This window comes from Pinus tabuliformis, chromosome 4_2 (genome assembly GCF_031772625.1).
Source record: "Pinus tabuliformis cultivar Carrire ecotype Pingquan chromosome 4_2, CPIR1, whole genome shotgun sequence".
NCBI lineage: Eukaryota > Viridiplantae > Streptophyta > Pinopsida > Pinales > Pinaceae > Pinus > Pinus tabuliformis.
In genome coordinates this window covers 465,563,992-465,587,627 of record NC_142304.1, presented here as the reverse complement: position 1 = coordinate 465,587,627, position 23,636 = coordinate 465,563,992, and the positions used below count along the sequence as shown (strand labels likewise).

The 23,636-nt window shown below is 38.4% G+C and overlaps 1 protein-coding gene across 1 annotated transcript; it reads right to left on the bottom strand.

Annotated features, from left to right (window-relative positions):
- Positions 1-4,715: 4,715 nt before the first annotated feature.
- On the bottom strand, positions 4,716-5,527 carry LOC149169975 (17.4 kDa class III heat shock protein-like). The gene is made up of 3 exons (XM_089425406.1): positions 5,455-5,527; positions 4,985-5,212; positions 4,716-4,895 (listed from the first exon to the last, which is right to left on the bottom strand). Exons 2-3 carry the CDS (start codon positions 5,195-5,197, stop codon positions 4,716-4,718), a joined length of 393 nt encoding a protein of 130 aa, XP_089281532.1. The 5' UTR covers positions 5,198-5,212; positions 5,455-5,527.
- Between the last annotated feature and the right edge of the window lie 18,109 nt (positions 5,528-23,636).

The following is a 23,636-nucleotide window of genomic DNA, read 5'->3' as shown; positions in this document are numbered from 1 at the left end:
TGTTTCAGTAAGACCAAAATCAACTTAGAATTTTGAAACATTTCAACACAATGCACCAGTTTTAGTAATACATAAATCGAGGGCTGTCGAATAATATAATATGCCCTACAATATTTAACATCAGAATAAATTAACCTCTCCCCCATATTGACACTTACCCATAAAATGAATATATCAACCAAATGGTCGTTGGTGAGTGCGATTGTTGCACCCTATAATATAATGTTAACAACACTACAATATATCAATCCGTAATATCAAAATATAAGGGCTAGTAGTACTTGAACTCAGCAAACCTTCAAATTGAATGTGAAGAAATTAAAATATAAAATCTTGTACAATTTTAACCAGAATGAATCAAGCCAACACCAGCTTTGAAAGGAAATATACAAATCTGACAATAAAAAATAGGAATGCTTCAAAAATGGAATTTGAAAATTCAATTACAAACTTGGAAACGTGAGAAATTGAGGCAGTGGCCTGTCTGCAGAAACAGAGGTACCATGAAAGACTGGAATTCATAAGATTTCGTTATTTCTATAACTTCCTCCAGTTCTCCCAGGAACAAAACTTCCTTTTGGATATTTGTGACATGCCAATACCTTAGTAGACCCCTAATAACAGTATCCACTAATGTCAAATCCTTTTCCACAAAATGAGTGATACAATATGATAGTTGTTGATGATAGAGAGCAAAGCATTTAGGCTTATGCAGAGGCAAAAGAGCTCTGCTTAAAAATAGTTTATGTTCCTCTTTTAGAGGTAATGCAAAACCATTTATTATATATTGCAACAAGAGTTCATACACTATCTGCAAATGTGGCCATGCACGATCCACACTTTCATGTCCAAGATGGAGGCAAGGAACGAAAAAGATTTGAAGTAAACATTTTGGCAATCTCCCCCTGAACTCTTTCTATGAGTGTGTCTGTCCATACTGAACATAGTCAACAAGCTCCAGTAAGGTTTGCTGCTTGATCTCGTTCTCTGCAATATTTTCTTTAGGGTTTGAGAAATCATATTGGAGACAACAAATATTCAATTTTTTAATCAAGAGATCCTGTCTTTCAAAATAAGGAACATCTCTCAACAATGGCAAATTTGCAGTGGGGCTTAGACTGCCATTGGAAGAATGTTCACAGTTGAAATGAAAGCCTTTGTCCTAAAAAAAAACGCAGTTCTGTCATTTCAAAAGCAAATCTCGACAGCACAAAATTCAAGTCAACAATAAATTGCTCACATTACCAACACCGAACTAACCATAAGAAGGGTATAGAAGCCCCAGCGTGCATGTTGCTAGCCCAAAATCACACAACTGCAATAGAAATAGTCACATGAGCACTATATACCAAAGATCTGAACATTATTGAATAACTGACTTGCACAAGAAGGGTATAGAAGCCCTAGCGTGCATGTTGCTAGCCAAAATCATAAATCAAGGGTTGTCGAATAATATAATATGCCCTACAATATTTAACATCAGAATAAATTAACCTCTCCCCCATATTGACACTTACCCATAAAATGAATATATCAACCAAATGGTCGTTGGTGAGTGTGATTGTTGCACCCTATAATATAATGTTAACAACACTACAGTATATCAATCCGTAATATCAAAATATAAGGGCTAGTAGTACTTGAACTCAGCAAACCTTCAAATTGAATGTGAAGAAATTAAAATAAAAAATCTTGTACAATTTTAACCAGAATGAATCAAGCCAACACCAGCTCTGAAAGGAAATATACAAATCTGACAATAAAAAATAGGAATGCTTCAAAAATGGAATTTGAAAATTTAATTACAAACTTGGAAACGTGAGAAATTGAGGCAGCGGCCTATCTACAGAAACAGAGGTACCATGAAAGACTGGAATTCATAAGATTTCGTTATTTCTATAACTTCCTCCAGTTCTCCCAGGAACAAAACTTCCTTTTGGATATTTGTGACATGCCAATACCTTAGTAGACCCCTAATAACAGTATCCACTAATGTCAAATCCTTTTCCACAAAATGAGTGATACAATATGATAGTTGTTGATGATAGAGAGCAAAGCATTTAGGCCTATGCAGAGGCAAAAGAGCTCTGCTTAAAAAGAGTTTATGTTCCTCTTTTAGAGGTAATGCAAAACCATTTATTATATATTGCAACAAGAGTTCATACACTATCTTCAAATGTGGCCATGCACGATCCACACTTTCATGTCCAAGATGGAGGCAAGGAACGAAAAAGATTTGAAGTAAACATTTTGGCAATCTCCCCCTGAACTCTTTCTATGAGTGTGCCTGCTCCATACTGAACATAGTCAACAAGCTCCAGTAAGGTTTGCTGCTTGATCTCGTTCTCTGCAATATTTTCTTTAGGGTTTGAGAAATCATATTGGAGACAACAAATATTCAATTTTTTAATCAAGAGATCATGTCTTTCAAAATAAGGAACATCTCTCAACAATGGCAAATTTGCAGTGGGGCTTAGACTACCATTGGAAGAATGTTCACAGTTGAAATGAAAGCCTTTGTCCTTAAAAAAAACGCAGTTCTGTCATTTCAAAAGCAAATCTCGACAGCACAAAATTCAAGTCAACAATAAATTGCTCACATTACCAACACCAAACTAACCATAAGAAGGGTATAAAAGCCCCAGCGTGCATGTTGCTAGCCCAAAATCACACAACTGCAATAGAAATAGTCACATGAGCACTATATACCAAAGATCTTAACATTATTGAATAACTGACTTGCACAAGAAGGGTATAGAAGCCCCAGCGTGCATGTTGCTAGCCCAAAATCACACAACTGCAATAGAAATAGTCACATGAGCACTATATACCAAAGATCTAAACATTATTGAATGTGGAATCCATATGCAAGTTGCATCAAAAATAGATCTTCTGAACATTATTGAATGTAGAATCCATATGCAGATTGCAACAGAAATAGATCTGACCAATACATGGTTTGTCACCAGTATATGCAAACTAACTATTACATTACCTTAGCTATTTTCCAAGAGGATAAAAGAATGTTTCACATCAAATCATCAGTAATCAGACTTCTTATTCTCAGACCAACAGAAAATAAAATGCCCAAAAGAAGATGAATTCTAGACATAACGGGACCATGAAAATGGTATGATAAACTTCTACCGTTAAACAATAAGCAGCTTTCTTTCTTTTCATTCCAACAAAAAATAAATGCCCAAAAGAAGAATAACTACAGGTATAACAGTACCATGAAGATGGTAATCCGAACCATCAAAACACACATCAGAGTTGTTTATTTTCAGCCCAACAGAAACTAAAATGCCCAAAAGAAGAGTTCTTATGTTCAAATAATAATAAAGACAGATATAACAATACCATGAAGATGGTATTCCAAGCTTCCACCAGATATGAACTTGTAGACCAGAGAAAGGCCTAGGCGATCAATGCAGTAACCTAACAAAGGAACCACATGACGATTCTTCAAACTGCCAGCAATGTGAAGCTCTCTGCAGAATGCCTTGTCTGATTCGTTATCATCACACTCCAGCCTTTTCACAGCAATCAGTTTCCCAAACCTCAGCCTGCCTCTGTAAACGCAGCTGTGAGCTACCCTCCCCAGCACTGGCCATTCTGCTCATCAAGGTTGGTAGGCCCGACATTCAGTGCCTTGAGTTCAAACCGTCCAGAAACTAAAAATATTTTCTACATTATTACAGAGTAAATTACCTGGCAGGTCTACAATGTATGAATAAGTTGCAGAGACATGGAATCCACTGCCAAATGTCGGAATGAACCAAGCCGAGGTTAAGGAGGGCAAAAGTAGGAATGAACCAAGCCGAGGTTAAGGAGGGCAAAGTTTTGATAAATGGAATGATGAGAGACATGGCGCTCATGGTAGGTCCCACATAGCGTTTTGTGTAGGATGATTTCTATGTTATGTCCACAATGGTTACATACAAATAAAATGATGGTTAACTGTAATATATAGAATTTGCATGGGCTACGCGTGTCCTACTGCCTCACCACCAGAGGTGTAACAAAAGAAAAAGTGCCTTCACAGAAACTCAGTTGCCAAACACACAGCTTTTCACAAAGGATGGACTGGGAGTAGCCGTGACCGTGCCTCATGTCTCACCATGTCTCACCACCCCAATAAACCCTGCACTGCAGGAGGGAGTTAAAAGCTTAGGTCTGTTCTGCGATAAATCGATTGTATTGACATTTGATAGCTATTTATAAAGGGTCAATCCGTATGCTTAGGAGGCTGGACAGGATAGGAAGGGCTTTCCTACTGTCATCACTGTTGCACCTTCGCCAATGCCAGTTTGAGCGCTCTTTCCGCAACAAGAACAGCAGGTACTTTGTCATCCCAGTCTGACCTGTCAACCACACCTGGAACCGGGACAGCATATGTCCTTGTAGGATATGCATATGGATCTCTATCTACGCCTGGATATGTTGTAAGTGATGGTGGTGAATCTGGAGCCGTACAAAGGGAAGTAGCGGGCTATGGGACCAGGGCAACCAGATCTGTTACTTGAACAAGGCATTAGTTTAGCTCGCATCAACAGATAGTCGGATTTCAAGCACTTCACCAGCCTTACGAGGAGCAAGCCCAACACTAGCGTGATGAGGAGCCAGCCCAACCCTGCTTGACGAGGAGCCATAACCAGCTAAAGTACCTCTCCTTGGTTAAAGACCAGCATTTCTTAATTCGGCTCCGGTCTCAGTTAATTCGGCTCCTGAACGAAGCGAGGCCAGCGAAATGCCCTGAATCGACGATAGCGAGATACATAGCCCGAGTAATCTCCCTTTGTTCTTGTTCCAAAGCGTGTTCCCTCGACCATTTCGCGCTTCCTCTTGCCTCCCTGGCATTTTATCACCAGCAAGTTCTCCTCTTCCACATACACCTTCAAAAAAATAAACCCTCCCTGTCACTAAAATGAAACCCTAATCAAGAAACCCACCCTGTTCACTGGATTTAATTTTCGCCACTTACCTGAATGTCGGACTTGGTAAGGCCCGGAACGTCGGCGTAGAACACATACTCCTTGGGCGTTTCTTTGATGTCCACCGCTGCAGGTTCCACGCCCTTGTTCTCCTCATGGTGATGGTCATATAACCACTCGGACGGAATTTTGATCTGCTCCAGCTCTTCCGGGAAGTGCAACAGAGGGCTCATGGCCAGAGCATGATCCAGGTAACTCTTCATCGCTCAAATCTCAATCTGAATTACCAAATTCCATATAAAATACATTACACTCAACCAAATTCCCAAAAAAATTGCCATAAAGTCATTCAAACCATCCTAGCTGCCATTAAAAGTTCTACAGAAGCTTACACCCTGCAACCAAAGAATGTTAAACCCTATGAACAAGAATGCAAAGCAGTGTATAATAGACTTACAGGCAGTTACAGCAGCGTGCAACCCTACGAACAAGAATGCAAAGCAGTGTATAATAGACTTACCCAATGGAAAAAATAGAATGGATTACAGGCAGTTACAACAGTGTGCAGACATCGACAAAGAAAATTCAACTGAAGGCGCCTCCTGGCACTCTGCCATGCACGAAGAGCACGGACAGCAGAACACCTGACTGCCAATATGCCAAAACAGCAGAACACCTGCCTGCCAATATGCCAAAACTGAAACTGCAAATAATTCACACTGCCAAACTAATGTTAAGTAATGTTAACATTAATCTATGAAATCGCCTGACGGTCACCAATAATAAAGACGGCAAAGGAAGATAGCCTATGCTCCGGCCTCTCCCGCCTCGGGAAGAGGCCAAATAAGATGGCAAACCATGGCAAAGCTGAAGAGTTTGGTTATCCTCGCACGACGCATCTGAAGACTTTGCTTTAACCACCGTAATCACCGAAATAACGCTTCAAACTAATGCTAAATCAACCAATTTCGATTACTATAGTCCCTGGCCATTGCCAGATGGCAGGGACTAATAAAAGAAATCCAATCCCTAAACATACAAACATTTTCTTTAAATTTTACATTAAAAAAAATACATTTTCTTTAAGTTTTACATTCAATAAAAAATTTACATCTTAATATATTAATCTCTGCATATTTATAAATCTGGAATTAAACAGAATTAATTTAAAATAAAATTCAATGAGACCACTTAATATGTTGGTACTCATGTGATAACGTGTCATCTATATCGATGCTCAATGGATTGTGTTGTCGTGGTGGACCTAATGATCTCTATACATTTATTAATCTGGAATTAAATAGATTTAATTTAAAATAGAATTTAATGAGACCACTTAACCATATGTTGGTACTCTTGTGATAACGTGTTATCTATATCGATGCTCAATGGATAAGTGTTGCCGTGGTGGACCAAAGCACAATGTTGGAAATAATATATCCAATACAAAACTTAAATTAAGTTGATAGTTTTGAATTAACTTGCTTTCAATTAAAAGTAACTTAAGAGCGCAAATTTTGGAAAATGTATATTAACCCTTTCTAAATTCTAGGAAATAACAACGGACCAAAAAATTTAGAATAAAGAAAACATTGATAACCGAATTTTAGTGATAACGTTTGACATTACTTTTTCACGTTGCAACGGCCATAAAAAAATATATTGTCTGAATAATTCTCAATCAAAAACACATTCTATATATAAATAGAGAATTTAGATAGATGATTATCGACAGGTCGAGCGGGGAAAGGTCGATTTCGTTTATTCTCATTTTGCTTAGAAGGTCGTATGGTAGGGAACGGCATACTCATAGCTTCAGAAATTTTTGTTAACGCCAGAATATTGGAGGTATGGTCATTTTTTATCTTTTCATTTCTTTTTTTCCCTTTCTGTGTAGATTTTCTAAAGCAATACTGTCTCTTTTTCCTTCCAACGGTATGATGGTAGCATGTTTGTTTCATATGCTGCGGTTTAAACTCATGATTGTGACTACTCAGGTTCGACTTTAGAAACCCTAGGTGGAAGAAGAAGGTAGATTTGAGAGAAGGAAAACGTTAAAGAAAGCAAAGAGGTTGTTCGCTGTTTGTGGTTATTGATAAACATATCTGAAATGGATGATCAACCTCCCAGAAGTGTTAATACAAATGCTTATGTTGGAACAAGTTCAAATCCTGGTATTAATGTTGGAACAAGTTCAAATCCTGGTATTAATGTTGGAACTAGTATTAACGTTGGAATTGGTACAAACAACAATATGGCAATGGTGACACAACCACTACAGGAGCAAGGAGTGACATATGGATATGGATACGCATATTGTTATGGGTATCAATACGGTTATCCACAGCAATACCCGCCAAGATATGAAAATGCAGCATACCCTGAAGAACCCTCTATATACGTTCCTCCACCCTTAAATCTGGTTGTCAACCAGGGCCATTATGGTCACCCCGGCACTTATCAATTTCAACCATCAACATCACAGCCGCAACATCATTCCTATCATCACCAGGAGCTGCAATTTCAACAACCGCAACCCCAAAGGTCCAATACTGGAAGTAGGAGTGGCCCTTTAGTTTTACGGAATGACTACAACCTTCCAGGATTTGTGACTCGATATGCAAATGCAAAGTTTTTTGTTATCAAATCTTGTAACAAAGAGCATGTCCTTCACAGTATTAGACATCGAGTGTGGACAAGCACCTGGAGGGGAAATCTAAAACTAAATGCCGCTTACGCTGAAGCAATCTCAAGCGAACAAAGTGTCCAAGGAGGTTCATCTAGGGCTTCTCGTTCCAATTGTCCTATATTCTTACTGTTTTCGGTGAGTGTTTCTTTGAATTTTAGGTCATTTCAAGTACTTACAAGAATTGTTTCTGGAAAAAAATACCCTTATTTCAAGAATAAGTACATCTAATCTTGCTGTTCGTGGGATGCAGGTGAACACAAGCGGTCATTTCTGTGGGGTGGCTGAAATGGTTGGCCCTGTAGATTTTGGAGCTAAAGCAAAATTTTGGGACTGGGTGGGCATATTTCCTGTGAAATGGCACATCATAAAAGATGTTCCATTCAAAAAAGTCTTCCATATTATTGTGGAAAGCAATGAAAACCGATCAATTGTATTTAGTCGAGATGTTCAACAGGTGAGTCAATAGTTTGTCATTTACATATATGATCGTAATGTCCATTCCAAGTCCGAAAATGATCATATACATAGCTAAAATTTACTGAATGTATGACCGTTATGATTCACGAATATGGATGACTGAACCTGCAGGTTGAAAAGGAGAAGGGCGAAGAAATGCTTTGTAGGTTTAAGAAACACGTTTCCACTACCTCATTGTTAGACGAAATTGTATTGCCAGGACAAAGAAGGCCCGCATCAGCAACACATAATGAAGACCAAGAACGAGAGGTCCAACATGAGCGACAACGGAAGCATCAAGTACAAGAGGAGGACGACAACACACAACAAGAGACTGATCACAAGAATGAGCAAGAAAAACAAGAAACGAATCACAACAACGCCCAAGAAATTGAAGGTGGAGAGAGTCAGGACAACGTTCACACCTCAAATAACAAGAACAAGATTCAAGAAGAAGAGACTGATCACAACGACTCACGAGAAGATGAGTGTGGAGAGAATCAGCAGATCGATAGCATTGTGATTACTGTGACCTGCAGCAATATAAAAGAAGAAAAGATTGATCACAACAATGCGCGAGAATCTGAGCGTGGAGAGAATAACAGGACAGAGAGCAGTGTGATTAAATTGATCAGTCACAGCTCAAGTAACAACGGCAATAAGCAAGAAGACGAAACTGACACCAATAAGCAAGAAGAGGAGACTGATGGCAAGATCAAGCGGGAACCTCTGTGTTTGGAGAACCAGGAGAAGGACAGCACTATGATTAGGGTGACCAGTCACAGCTCAAATTACAACAACAACGCGCAAGAATTTGAGTGTGGAGAGGATCAGGGGAGCGAGAGCACAAGTAACAACAACAAGACACGAAGACACTGGCAACAATAAGCAAAAAGAGTAGAAGGAGAAAAAAATAGATGACGATTCTGAGTCAAATGTAAACAGATAAACTGATTTCATAGTTTTGAATTGCTTTGTTTAATCCATTGCCTGAAGGGTTTTTCTTTGTGGTGTCTACGGTTTTGAAATTCAGCTAGGCTTGAATGGTGAAATTATTTTTTGTATGGTTCGATTTCTGATTGATGGAAGGATTGCTGTGGTAGATATATATATATATGATTCGCATCCACATCTCATGTTTTTAAATTTATTATAATTACACTTTTACAATACATCCTTGAAATTTACAGAATAAAGATCTTCAATTTGATCGTTTGGTCATACAATTCACTCTTTAATTTCATGGCCACTGCAAAAGTCTCGATTAAGTTGTAAATCTAAGAATAATTTAGGCATATTATCTATCATCAATTTATTAGTTTTGTCCTCCTTCATATTATCTATTATCATCTTATTAGTGTGGTGGTAGTGGTCCTACCTCTCTCACATATGTATCATCATGGATGCACCAGGAAAGTCAATATATTTTTAGATAAGCTCAATTATCACCTTATTAGTGTGGTTCTACCTCTCTCACATATGTATCATCATGGTTCTACCTCTCTCACATATGTATCATCATGGATGCACCAAGAAAGTCAATATCTTTTTAGATAAATTCAATTATCACTTTATTAGTGTGGTCCTACCTCTCTCTCATATGAATCATCATGGATGCACTAAGAAAGTCAATATCTTTTTCGATAATTTCATGAAACAAATAATGCAGAACATAATGGTTTACAAAAAAAATTAATGTTTGTAGTTTGAAAACATTAAACCATTATGAGATAGAAATTCCTGAGACTCAACCCTCTTCAGTCTCAGAAACTTCCATCCATTTTGCTGGTGAAGTCTATGTTAATCTTTCTATCTTCCAATTGAAAGAAATAACAAGAATTTTAGTAAAATAACATATATCTGAAGTTCAATAAAACTATTTCAGACTATACCTTTGTTAAATCCGAAAGAACTTTAAACTTAAGCAAAATGGCATGGTACATACTATCTCCATCTGGGATGTATAAGAATAGGAAGGTCAGCCCTTACTCATAGAGGATTGAATACTTTTGTTCTTGCCATTGTTAGAGACCTGACACATAATTGATACACAAATTCACTCATTGGTGGGATTGTAGCTCCCCTGTAAGGAGGACCATTATGGTTCGACTGTTATCCCAACTTTTCTTTATATATGTATGATCAACATCTGAAAGATATCCTATAGTTTCAAATTAAAACTACATGGTTCAATATAGAAACGCAAAGAACAAATATTTCTATACATACAAGGGGTTGTTTTAGATATGCAAATACATTATACCCTATAGTCCTTCATACTCCCAGTAGAGATTCACAATCAAGTGTGGTTGTCATTACGGATCCCTCCAACCAGAAGATTGAACACCACACTTTTTAGCATTGAGTAATTTTTTTAATTTGGTTGGTCGTTTTGGCTTCTATGGTTTTAATAATAAATTTTAATGATGAATACAAGTGTTTCATTAGTTGTTTTATATACCACACGGGTTGAAGTGTTACGAATACAAACAATACATCCTTGAAATTTACAGAATAAAGATCTTTAATTTGACCGTTTGGTCATAAAATTCACTCTTAAATTCTATTAGGGTCAATAATAATGATAAAAATTGGTAAATATCATTAGGGTTATTATTAATAACAATAAATCAAGAATAAGATTGACGTAGATTATCACTTATTTACCTGTCACTTTCTAAGTTCTCGCCACTACAAAAGTCTCGATTAAGTTGTGAATCTAAGAATAGCTTAGGCATATTATCTATTATCACTTTATTAGTCATGTCCTTCTTCATATTATCTATTATCACCTTATTAGTGTGGTCCTACCTCTCTCACATATCTATCATCATGGATGTACCAAGAAAGTCAATATCTTTTTAGATAAGCTTTTTAGATAAACTCATGGAACAGATAATGCAGAACACAATGGTTTACAAAAAAAAAATGTGTAGTTTGAAAACATTAAACCATTATGAGATAGAAATTCTTGAGACTCAACCCTCTTCAGTCTCAAAACTTCCATCCATTTCCCTTAGTGAAGTCTATTTTAATCTTTTTATCTTTCACTTGAAAGAAATAACAAGAGTTTTAGTAAAAGAGTGTGTATCTAAAGTTCAATAGAACTATGATACAATTCAGACTATACCTTTTTTAAATCCAGAAGAACTTTAAGCTTAAGAAAAATGGCATGGTACAAACTATCTCCATCTGGGATGTATAAGAATAGGAGGGTCAACCCTTACTCATAGAGGATTGAATACTTTTGTTCTAATTTCCACTGTCAGAGACCTGACACATAATCGGTACACAAATTCACTCATCGGTGGGATTGTAGCTCCCCTATCAGGAGGACCAGTATCTTTCAACTGTTATCCCAACTTTTCTTTGTATATGTATCATCAACATCTGAAGGATATCCTATAGTTGCAAATTAAAACTACATGGTTTGATATAGAAACTCAAAGAACAAATATTTCTATACATACAAGGGGTTGTTTTAGACATACAAATACATTATACCCTATAGTCCTTCATACTCCCAGTAGAGATTCGCAGTCAAGTGTGGTTGCCATTATAGATCCCTCCAACCAAAAGATTGAACACCACACTATAATATAGGAAGACCTTAATTTTCATGAGCATTGGATGGTTAAAGCTCAAAAGCAACCAAAATTTCATAACTTTACCATGCATAAATCTCAGAAAACCAATCCTCTATTATTTTATCTTTCCCATATGTCTCTAGATTTGTTAGATATTCATAAATGGTACAAGAACTAGTCGTGAGAAATATGCCAACACTGTCTTTAGCATGCACATATACTTCTCTCCTAGAATTGGCCAAAGTTTTAAAATTACTTCTTTAACTATTGAATTTCCTTGTAAAGAGCTTGTGAATTTAGATTCTTTAATATTTCTCCAAGAACACTAGAATCATAATCCTTGCACAAGAGAAGTTCCAAGTATTGTTTTTGTAGAATCATGTTGACACATCCTAAATGTGTAGATATTGCATTCCCACATGACCATTTGCTTATGGTCCATTCCCTTCCATCCTTTGAAAATTAAGATCGTGCACTAACAAAAATGTTTAGTCATTTGAAGGAACCTCGCACACCCTAATATGGCCTATGTTACATCAAACAAGCTGATTAATTAATATCATCTTCTAGATTCCATAATAAAATACCAGAAGATTGCCAGGAACCTTCAAAACCATAATTGTACAAATTATTCTCATTAATGAAGGGTTGCAAAAGACACCAAGTTGACCCAGAATGGATGAAGAAAATGATCTATTGGGAACTCTTTACACATCCAAATGCATTTGAATTCAATATTGGCACTTCAGTTATAGAAAAACAAAATATTTCTCAAAAATGGAAAGATTATATGCAAGAAAATGATTGTTGGATTTCATTCTATGAATAAAAGCAACTTCAAGAAATCTCTAATGCCCAAATGATGAGTGAAAGTGGGAAATACGTAGATAAACATTAGTGGAATAGTCTATATTTCTATAAGATTGAATCCCCTTTTGTCTTTCGTCCTTTCAAAGGTATCTCCCTCAAGAAGATAGTAAACAAGCTAAGGCTATTCCGTTAGTGCTTAAAGATGAGTCTACAATAGTTGGTATAGATAATAGATTGAAAACTATCAGTGAACAAATAAATTGGACCAACACTACACTAAAAGGCATGGTTGTACTTACTTTTGTTTCAAATGATTATGCTCATAGAAGACATGTAGAAGATGTCCAAGCCATTGTAAATATTGTCTCTTCTAGTATTAATAACCTTGACTTTTCCTTACCGCATATTCAAGATGAGACTAAGGTAGTCAAACAACTTGCCTTAAGTCTAACAGAGAATATTAAAGAACAACATGAAGAATTAGAAGAAGGATTGGGAAAATCTTTATGGAAAACTAATGAAAAAATATCAGAGATTATGGAAAAACTAGATAAATTCCATGTGTCTAAATATGATAAGTTTATTCCCATGACCTATCTGACTAGTCATCCAATTTCTCTAATTGAACCCCCAAAGATTGTTAAAAAGTTTCCCCATCTTTTTGCAGGAGAAAAGCCAGAGTCTTCTCAGAAAACAGAATCTTCTCACTCTCATGTAGAAAAAGAAGAATCCCTATCACATGTTCTTCCGATCCATGAAACTTTACCTTCACTCATGTCCAGACCATGAGCTCTTGATTTGTATGGTAAAGAAAAATTGCTAGAAGTCCATAGTTTCGCAAAATAATGGTACTCAAAATGGAACATTGATAATCTAAGTACAGGCCAAGTTAGACAAATGTCAGACACAATGTACATTGCATATAAAATCATGTGTATGAAAGGAAAGTTTGAGATTGAAGCATGCAATGCAATTATTTAGTGTTTTATAGGTACATTGGCTAGATGGTGGCAATCAAAGTCATCTTCTTCCCCTAAGGAGAAAATGTCGTAGGAAGTACCCTGGAGAGACTTTGGTAGCATTCATAAAGAGAAGAATATCCTCAAGAGAATGATGCAACGGATCCAACAAAAGATCATCCAGGAAGGGAGAAACAAACATCTATTGAGGAAGAGGGAAGCGTCCTTTAGGAGCTCAAACTACGTTGTAAGCAGGAGGAAATATTGTGGAAGAAAAAATCAAGAATTTAGTGGTTACAAGAGGGGGAACGTAACACTAAATTCTTCCACAGATTGATGCTACAACACAGGAAAAGTAACAAGATTTTCTCTTTGACCAACTCAACGGGAAGAAGGTTGCTTTAACATGAAGAAATTGTTAATGAGGTCATCTCTTACTACCAAATTTTTCTCTTTGAACCAGATGTCCTACAAGTGGAGGCGATCACCCGAATTAAACAATTTATTTCGTGGTTGATAACTACATATCTAGACAAGGCGCTAATGAGGGAATTCTCCTATTCAGAGGTAGAGGAAGTTGTCAAATCCCTCCCCACAAACAATATCACATGCCCAGATATATTCATTGTAGAGTCTTTTAAAGTCAAATGGTCCTTCTTGGGTCATGATATTGACGCACTGGTGGAGGAGTCTCAACAAAATAGATCTATTTGGTTAGATCTCAACGCCACCTTCATAACATTAATCCCCAAAAAAGGAGAAGCAATAGAGCTGGGCAGCTTCAAGCCTATTACTCTTTGCAATGTGATCTACAAAATCATCCTTGGAGTTATGGTATATCAATTAAATCCTCTACTGAAGAACATTGTTGACCCTAAGTAATCAGGGATTTTGGAAGGCATGAAAATCATGGATGGCATCATCACGACCCATGAAATCATTCATTCGTTGAAAACTTCTCATAATCTAGGTATGATCATCAAACTAAACCTATCCAAATCTTATGATCGCCTTAACTGGAATTATTTGCTCAATGTATTAGATTCTTTCAGGTTTTCGGTTGAATGGATTAAATGGATTCGATCCTTGATTGAAACCCCATTTTACTCCACTTTGGTGAATGGCTCCCCTAGTTTCATCTTTCGAGGTTCCAGGAACCTCAGACAAGGTGACACAATCTCTCCCTTCATTTTCATCATTATTGTTTAGGGGTTAAGTCAATATATAAAAGTTGTGGCAAGCACATGGGAAATCAAGGGTCTTAGATTAGGAACCCATGTCCCACCCTCACCCCCCCGACTCACCAACAATTTTTTAATGACAGTATGTTGTTGGGAAACCCACTCTTATGGAGGCTCATAAACTTTATATTATCCTAGAAGACTTCCAGGATGCGTCAGGGACTGAAATCAATGGGGATAAATCATAAATTTACTTCTTCAACATCAATCAATGTGTCCAAGCTCATCTAGCTCACACTTTGGGGTTTTGGATTGGCTCCCTCCCAAGTAAATATCTTGGAGTTCCTCTCACCACATTAACTCTCTCTTAATGGCTTGTTGGAGGGAATTATTGGATAGGATATATCGAAGGCTTTCTAATTGGATATTCAAGGCTTTAAACTTGGCAGGCGGAGTTACTCTGTTAAAGTTCGTTTTACAAGCTCTTCTAGTGTATTAGTTGTCGACACTCCCAGCCCCGAGTGTATTCTTAAATATATGGCCTCAAAATTTTGGAAATTTCTTTGGAATGGAGTTCAAATAGGGAAGAAATGGTCTCTTGTCACATGGGATAAGTTTTGCTTGCCCAAACTATGAGGAGGCTTGGGGTTACAAGATCTAGCAATCTTGAATCAGGGCATGGGAGAAAATTTGTGGTGGAGGTTATTGCAAGGTAGTTCGAAATTATGGAAACATATATGGTCTCACAAGTACGCCTCGAATCTGAATGCAACAACGATTCCTAGGAGAAACACCTTCCAAATGGGTCCTATATATAGAATATGGCACAGAGCAACCACTCCCTCATCCAGGACCACATATTTTGGGAAGTTAGGAACGGCCAAATGACTCTCTTCTAGGAGGAATCTTGGGTGCAGCTTCCACAGTTGTAAGACAAAGAGGAGCTTAAGGAAATCTAGGCATTCATGGTGGATAGCAGAGCCTCTACAGTAGCAGACTTATGGAAGGACAAAAATCCCACATCATAATGGCATGCATGGAAACATTCGAGCACTAGCCGGTGCACCTAGAGTCACTCCCATGAGATTCATTGCTTTTTGGGCTCCACGAGAGAAATGTTACCACTCAAACTAGCAGGGGTCCTACAAGGGGGTGCTTGACGGGCCATCACTAGGTCAAGAGAAGAAATCGAGCAATATCCCACTATCACTTCCACTAAGGATCCCTACTCTTTACGGACTTCAAACGATGGGTGGAGACTCGTTATAATAAGGATCACGGAATTGAATGGATCAGTGATAGGATGAGAGGTGATCCTAAAATCATATTCACAAGAGAGGCTAAGACATAAGGGTTTCTTGCATTGAAAGCAAGATGAAAGGCTCTCTAGGAAGGGCTTAAGGTAATTCTAGGGGCTAGGGTTTGAGTATATGACTTGTCAATAATATTATTAGCTCCTAAAATCCTTGTAAGGAACTTGGCTTCCAAGTGGTCTTTGTGAAATTGGCTTTAATTAGTTGTGGGACCACACGGGACCAAGCGGACCCAAGGTTAGGTCAAGGGAATAGGGTTGAGCAACTAATGATGTGTTTGACCTAATATGGGAGGAGAAGGGGATCAAGGATGGAATTTTCCATGAAAGGTAATGTAATGATCCCAGTGAGGTTTCTAGTCAAGGGAAACCTAGGGAAAGGAATGGTCCCCGAACTAGGGCTTGCAATATCTTGAAATATCACTGTCATATTTTCTTGAAATTTGGAGGGACTCTAGTGAAAACTCCATCGCATTTGTGGGCCAAAAATCGAAGTATTTGGATGGATAGATTGTGAGATAAGTGTTGTCATAGTTGACCTAATGGGATAGGCCAAGAAAAGAAGAGGGAGGAGAAGAAATAAGGTTTAACCTGATCATTTTATGGTGGACCAGTGCCTAATCCTTTGGGGATATTTGGAGTCAACAGTAATTATGACTATGGACATTGAATTTTCTATGTCAAGGAGGCCTCAAAGACAACTTTGCATAGCATTAGGGTAACAACAAAAGCAGCTCCAAGACCTTTATACTTCATTTTGAAAAATTTATGGATTATCAAGATGAATTTTAATGAAGAATAATCTCTAGGAACATTCATTCATAATACATGGCCCATACACGAAGCATCACTATCTAGGAATCAAATTTCCACAACTTCACATAAATGGATGCAGTAAATTAGCCCTAGTATAGCAGAATCCCAGCAAGAATGTATGTGACAAAATAGAAAAGAAAATAGCATTAAATTTCACCTACATGTCTTAAGAGTATATTAAGTCATCAATAACTTTCCAATCAAGAAGCTCCAAGACAAGCGAAAATAATCCAAACTTCAAAATTCATTCCATGCTCCAAAATTCATCCTCCAAGAAGGATAGTGAAATTCTCAAGAGAGATACAAGTCCAATCCAATTGATCATGCTAAAATGAATTCACATCACTTGTATTTATGCACTTATAATGAGTTTGATTTAGCTAATTAGGCCTACATTGGCCCCTAAAATAAAATAATGTGCAAAATAACTAACTTTTGGTGATAAGCCCACCAAACTGGCTCATAAACAAAATAATAAGCCTCTCAAGGGGTCAAATGATTAATAGTTCATGTCGTTGGGCCTTCTAAGAGGCCTAATGAAGTCCATATGTGCCATAATGAGGAATGGGACTCCCAAGAGTAGTGGATAAGGGGTTGGACCCTTGTTCTCCAAATAATAAACATGTGGTGCTCCCAATGGGTGTGGGGGCACACAAGTGTTTCCGTGGGTCTCCAAATAGATTGAATATTCTTGTAGACCATATGCAAGGGCTAGGATGATGGTGTAAGTTATTCCACATCGTCATACAGGTCTTGGGTCATCTTCCAAGTGGATGGTACAACTGTGGGGTCGGTTGGATATGGTGAACCAGGTGCATCTTCCTCATCAAATAGATGAAGCTTGAGCAATATTTGAACATATATGGGGATCCATGGAATGTTTTCTACTATTGTGGAGGTCCCATGGCTCACTACACACACCCTAAATGTGCCAATTTAGCCCTTTGGAGGGTTAGGACCCAGTATAGGGATACCAAACCCAAAATGGAGACCATCTGCAATCTTGCATAAGATCTAATGTGCCCCCTTACCTTCCAGTACAACAATTCATTTAAATAAATTGAGTTAAAGAGCTTATAAACCATAGATAACATGTGGGCACTTCATAATGGAATGCCCTTCCATAGTGGGCTTTGGCATGTGCTAATGTCTCCAAGCTCCAAGGGGGATTAACCAAGTGCCATATTGGGTGGTTTCTACTTTTAAAGGGGGTGATATGTCCAAGTTACATCCTTCAAATGGTGTTGGCATGTGTTAAAGTGACGGAATGAAGTAGGGGATGGAGGAGCAATCCTGGATCACATGCCAAGGTACAAGTGTAGCTAATAAAGTGGAAGCCAACACAGGTATATAATGTATAGGAGGGAGAAATTGTGGTACATGAGTTACGCTGCCCTTTATTTTTCCATCCTTCTTCATATGCCTTTTTCCTTTTATGATTTTTCTTTGGTTAATTGGTTGAGGCTTAATTAGTAAGAGCATGATATGTAAAGTATAGCAGTAGATACCTCCTTTCAGATGGGGCGGTTCATTTCTCACCAGGAGCTGGGACAACCATGGGTTCCTTAATGATAAAAGAGGCTCATCTAGGGCCTATAGGAACAAGGGTGATGAACATGAGAATGGGGTAGAGCTCATGCATTAGCTTTTTCCCACATGCTAAATGTGTTTGTCTCGACCATCTTTTGGATGTTGTGGTAAAATTTCTTGTTGAATGTGGGAAATTATGATTTTACTTTTCTTTTTAGTTGCATCAACGTATGGGGCATCATTCTAGGCCCAACCTAAGGTGTGGGAAAGGGGAAGGGGAGGCTAACCTTATGTGGACCCCGTGGAGGAATGTGGACCCAGGAGGGATAAATGATGAATGGGGTTATAATGGGTGGATGGGGAGTGATGTATGTGGATAAGGGAGCAGGACCACGCAACCAAAATCAGGGTTTCCCATAAAAGACCATCTAGAGAGCCTAAAGTTCAATAAAAGAGATCCCACGGGACTAGGGCCCAAGGGTAACATCCAAAAGAGATCTAGGGGAAAAGAGCACAGACCTAGTCTACTCTTTCTGTTGAATCCCCCTATTAATGCATGCCCAAAAGTCTCCATGAGAAGTAAACTACAATACTCAATTACCAAATGAAAAGGCATACCTTTAGGTTTCGGAGGCCCACCTTCAAACATATGATCATGACAGATAGGTGAGGGACCACATGGTTGTCTCAGGAGGTGGAGAAGTGGTACAACGAGCTATTTGGTGGCTTCAAGGGGTTGTTGTCTACAATTCGAGGACCATCTCGGAGAAAAAAAAATCTCCTAGGGATATCACCCACAAAATGGTGGGTAACAGAAACCATTTGAAAAATTCATGAACCTAACAAGCTTTGATGCGGTTATTACACAAGTGGATCCTTCTCTATCAAATAGGCTTTCACTCTCCTATCAACCTCATAGGAAGCGGACCCTGACCCCTTATGGAAATGCATTTGAGGCAATAAAATATGGCTAAAAGTATCCTTTTTCCTATGGTTAATAGGCTGTGGAAGGCTTCTGACATGGGATCGTATCAAGAAGAAAGGCTTCTCAGGACCTTCTTGCTACCCCCTCTATCAAGAAGATGAGTAATCGTCATAGCATCTTCTTAAACCTCGTGATTTTGTGGTGGACCTACAAAACAAGGTGCTTCTTTTGTTCTGTCATAATGACAGATCCCCCAACTCTATGAAGGAATTGTTAGAGTTATGGCACTTGAAACTGTTTAAAAATTCAATTATTTTCCCTAGGATTTGTTTTGTGGAACATCTGCAAATAGCACAATTGGAAAATATTCCATGACAATAAACCTTCCAGAGCTAGCTTTGGGAAATCATTCAACATAATCTAAAGGAAACTCTCCGGGTGGACATTTGGTATTCAAACGATTGGAAGGTCAAGGGTTTGAGTAAATCATTCTAACTAAGCTAAATCTTAAGGATGGGATGGTGACACTCGGGCCAATCACCCCACCCCACATTGGTCTATTAATCAACAGGTTCACCCTCCCTCCAGAAGGGTTTACCAAGTTAAATTTTGATGGAGTTTCCAAAGGGAACTCAAGCAGAGTGGACCTAGGAGGTGTCTTTCATTCTGTTCGGGGTGCGACCCTAATGGTCTATGTTGAATCTTATGGAATTTCAACCAATAATGTGGAAGAATTCCTCACACTTGATTAAGGCCTAAGTATAGCTCAAGAGGCGGGACTCTTCAATCTTCAAATTATTGGAGACTCCCAAATCGTGATTGCCCTCATTCAGAAAATAATTAATGGGACCCCAATCTCCAAACTATGTCAAAGTTGGTGCCTTGAGACTCTTATTGGGTGAATCCATAGTCATCTTCAAATATTCGCCTATGTCACCATTGAACACAAGTAGAATGAAGGAAACCAAGTGGAAGATTGGCTGACCAATTAGGTCCTTACGCTTTTGGATCAGACTATTTTGTAGACCTGTCCACCAACACATTTTGATCAATAGATGGAAGATTTGGGTCGACGCCTTGCGACGAAACTTAGAACCCCGATGGGGGTGGAAGAATTGAGGATAGTGGAGGTTGAGCATGGCCTTCCCCTAGACTTCCCGTGCACATGACATGTAGGAGGTATGTGTGACATGGTACACCACATGTGGTCCATGTGAACCCAACTAGCAATACTCGTGTGGAATTAATTAGAGGTCGATGGGAAATAGGTAGTCTACGGAATTCAGTGTGAATTTTAATGAGACTCTGGCGATGGCATTTCGAAACACGTGAGTGAGAGTGATGCCATGTTGATAAGTTTTGGAGGGAGGATAAGGTGACTTTCTACTCTTTGGATGATGTAGGAGGTGGTTTCTGGCTGTAGGAGGGAGTCGTCAGTCCTCTGTTCATGTATATTTTATGAATTTATCTGTGGTGTCCTCTTGATTGGGTGAGCTTCCATAACCCAACCCATTGGCGACCCTCCTTTGGTGTCTTGATTGAATTTTTGTTTATTGTTGGGTACATTCATGTTGGTATTTGAGGCGCTGTGTGGAAATTTGAAGGGGATTTGGGGAAATTCTTACCCCAATTGCCATTATTTTGGGCATGTGGTATTGGGTGGCTCTTCAACTTAAGGGTGTAGCAGTATGCAGTCTTGGGTGGGCTAGCACACTCGAGCACCTCATCTTCGAAAGGTGTTCCTTATGGAGGTCGAGCAGGGGTGGTTCGACCGGTACAGAGCAGGAAGAGGCTCCGAAGGTGAAGGTCATCAGGATCAGGGGGCGATTTTATCTCCAGTATGGACATGTTGTGGTGTGGTTGATGTTGAGGTGGTGCTAATTTTGTAGTCTTGCGGTGCTGTTGGTGTTGCGGTTTTGTTGGTGATGTGGTGTTTCTGGTGTTTGATGTGTTGTGGTGCGGTGATGTTGTGGTGTTGCAATGTTGCAGTGGTGTTGTGATGTTTCTTTCTTGCGGCCGTGTTGCGGTGTTGCAATGTTGTGAGGTTGTGGTGGTGTTATGATGTTGCAGTGTTGTTGTGGTGTTGTTGGTGTTGCAGTGTGTTGGTGTTGCAGTGTGTTGGTGTTGCAATGTGTTGGTGTTGCAGTGTGTTGGTGTTGGACTTGTTGCGGTGTGGTGGTGTTACGATGTTGCTAGTGTTATGGTGGTGAAAGAAACCAAGGAGTTGGAGAATTTTTATGTTCTGCTATGTGAATGGCACTACAATGTAGCTCATGCTTGGGTGGAGGTGAAAGGGGCTCGACCGCAAAACCCAAACCTTGATGCTAATACTAGAAGCGGGAGGAGGTGGGGTCGAGCTTAGAGACAACCAAAAGTTTGTGGGGACCCTGCCATGAAATCCATCCACCATCAAGGAAGAGGAAAAATCCCTCTTATATCACCAAAGGTCAATCATGCCAATCTATGAAAATGCAACTAGAAGCCTATGAGAGAATTTGTCGGGAGGAGCATGAGCCATTCATGGCAACCTTGGCTCAAATCCAATCTTTCCATTGTAAGCTTTAGGAGAGGGTGATGGTGGTCTCGAGTGGACATATGCGCATTCTGGACAAGTTGGAGTAGTTGGAGGCTTGGCCGCTTCATCTGGAGAAACAAGTTAGTTACTTGTTTCGTCCCCCTCCTCCACCTAGGATGGATCCAGACAACCTGGATTCTATCAACTATGATGATTGAGTATGAGTTTTGGTGTTTTATTCATTTTTTCAACCTTTTGGCATATCTTTCCCTTATGGTTATGGTCGGTTATCTTACGTCTTTTTTGGACTATTTGATTTGGACATATGGAAATGGTTAAAAAAAACAACAACAACCACCTGCTTCCACATCTATAGATCCTTGTCCACGTCCAAACTGTGTTGACAATAGGTTTCCCCATGATGAGAACATTCTCATGATGCATTCAATACTAGAGCTCAAAACATAATATCAAAGGCTTAGAGATATTTTTAGTTACTCTCAAACTGCATGGCACACTAAGATATGGTCTCATGTATATTGAAAAGTCTAAATCTGTCATCCCAGAATGTAGATTTAGCAAACCACTTCCTGAAGAAATGAAGAGACCATTCATTCCATAAATGCACAAGTTTTTCTCTTTAATCAAAGGATGTAGAAAATGGAAAGTTAGCCCCATATAGATGAAAAGGATGTTAAATTGGTATCTATTCACAACCCTAAAACTATGGAATTTAATGCCACAATTTCAAATAGAGAAAAGAAGCATTAGTCTCACAATGGCAGTCATACATGAAAGAAAAGGAGTGTTGGATATACTTCTATGAGTGGAAGACCAGAATGAATAAATCAAAATGTCCAAATGATGGAGGTAGGAAAAGGAAAAGAAATAGAACTAGAAATCCCTAGGCACAAATGGAAGAGCCTAGATGGACAAAAAATAGAATCTAGTCCTACTTTTCTTCATTTTAAAGGCATAGTCTTAGAAAAAGAGGAAAAGAAATTGGTAGTGAAAGAAATTTTCGTCACTTTAAAACCCATGAATAATTGACTTAAGGATTAGTAGCAACTTTCATAGCAATAAGACAAATTTTCATGAGCATTAAATAAAAATGGGAAAATATCCAAGACGAAGTCCAAAGGAATTCCACCCAAAGACAAAAGAAAAATATTCATCTTTACATCTAGTTTCATATATTTCTTCTCCCTCTCCCCAAAATTATGTCGAAAGGTTCCCTCTACTTTTTCCCAAAAATACAACCTGAGTCCTTTTCTGGTCAGACAAAAGAAAAATGTTCCCTAGTTACTCATAGACATCCTATGCATGTCTTACCTGCTAATGAACTAATGCCATGGAATATGACAAGACGACCTACTCTTAATGGATATGGCAAAAGAAAGCTCCAAACTATATAGTCATTTAAAAAAAATGGTATTCGGTAATAAGAATAAGAATAATAATAACAATTATTATCAATTATGAATATCAGCTACAACATGGCCATAATATTACTCTCGTTATCAAAAACTACATTTTCCCAACCATGAGAAATATTAATTAATTAAATAAATAGATATAATTTGAAAGGTATTTCTTTCTCATGGAAAAGTGATCTAGTAAAAAGCCCTATGTCTTCACATAACACTTTGTTGTGATTATGGAGGTATGGCTTGATCACTTTTAAATTCAATTTTTTTCATTTAACTAGACATTATTTTACATGTGACTTTTTTTTAAGTTAGAAATTCTCTTGTTTTTATGTTGGGTTGTGTTATATTGTTTCCACGATTAGCCCACGTAGTTAACAAGGGGATTAGAGGGGGGTGGAGCCCCGCCTTCATTGCATCGATTGCGTAGCAGGGTGGTCACAGGGGATTAGAGGGGTGCAAGTAACTCCCCTATATGGGGTCTGGGGCAACACC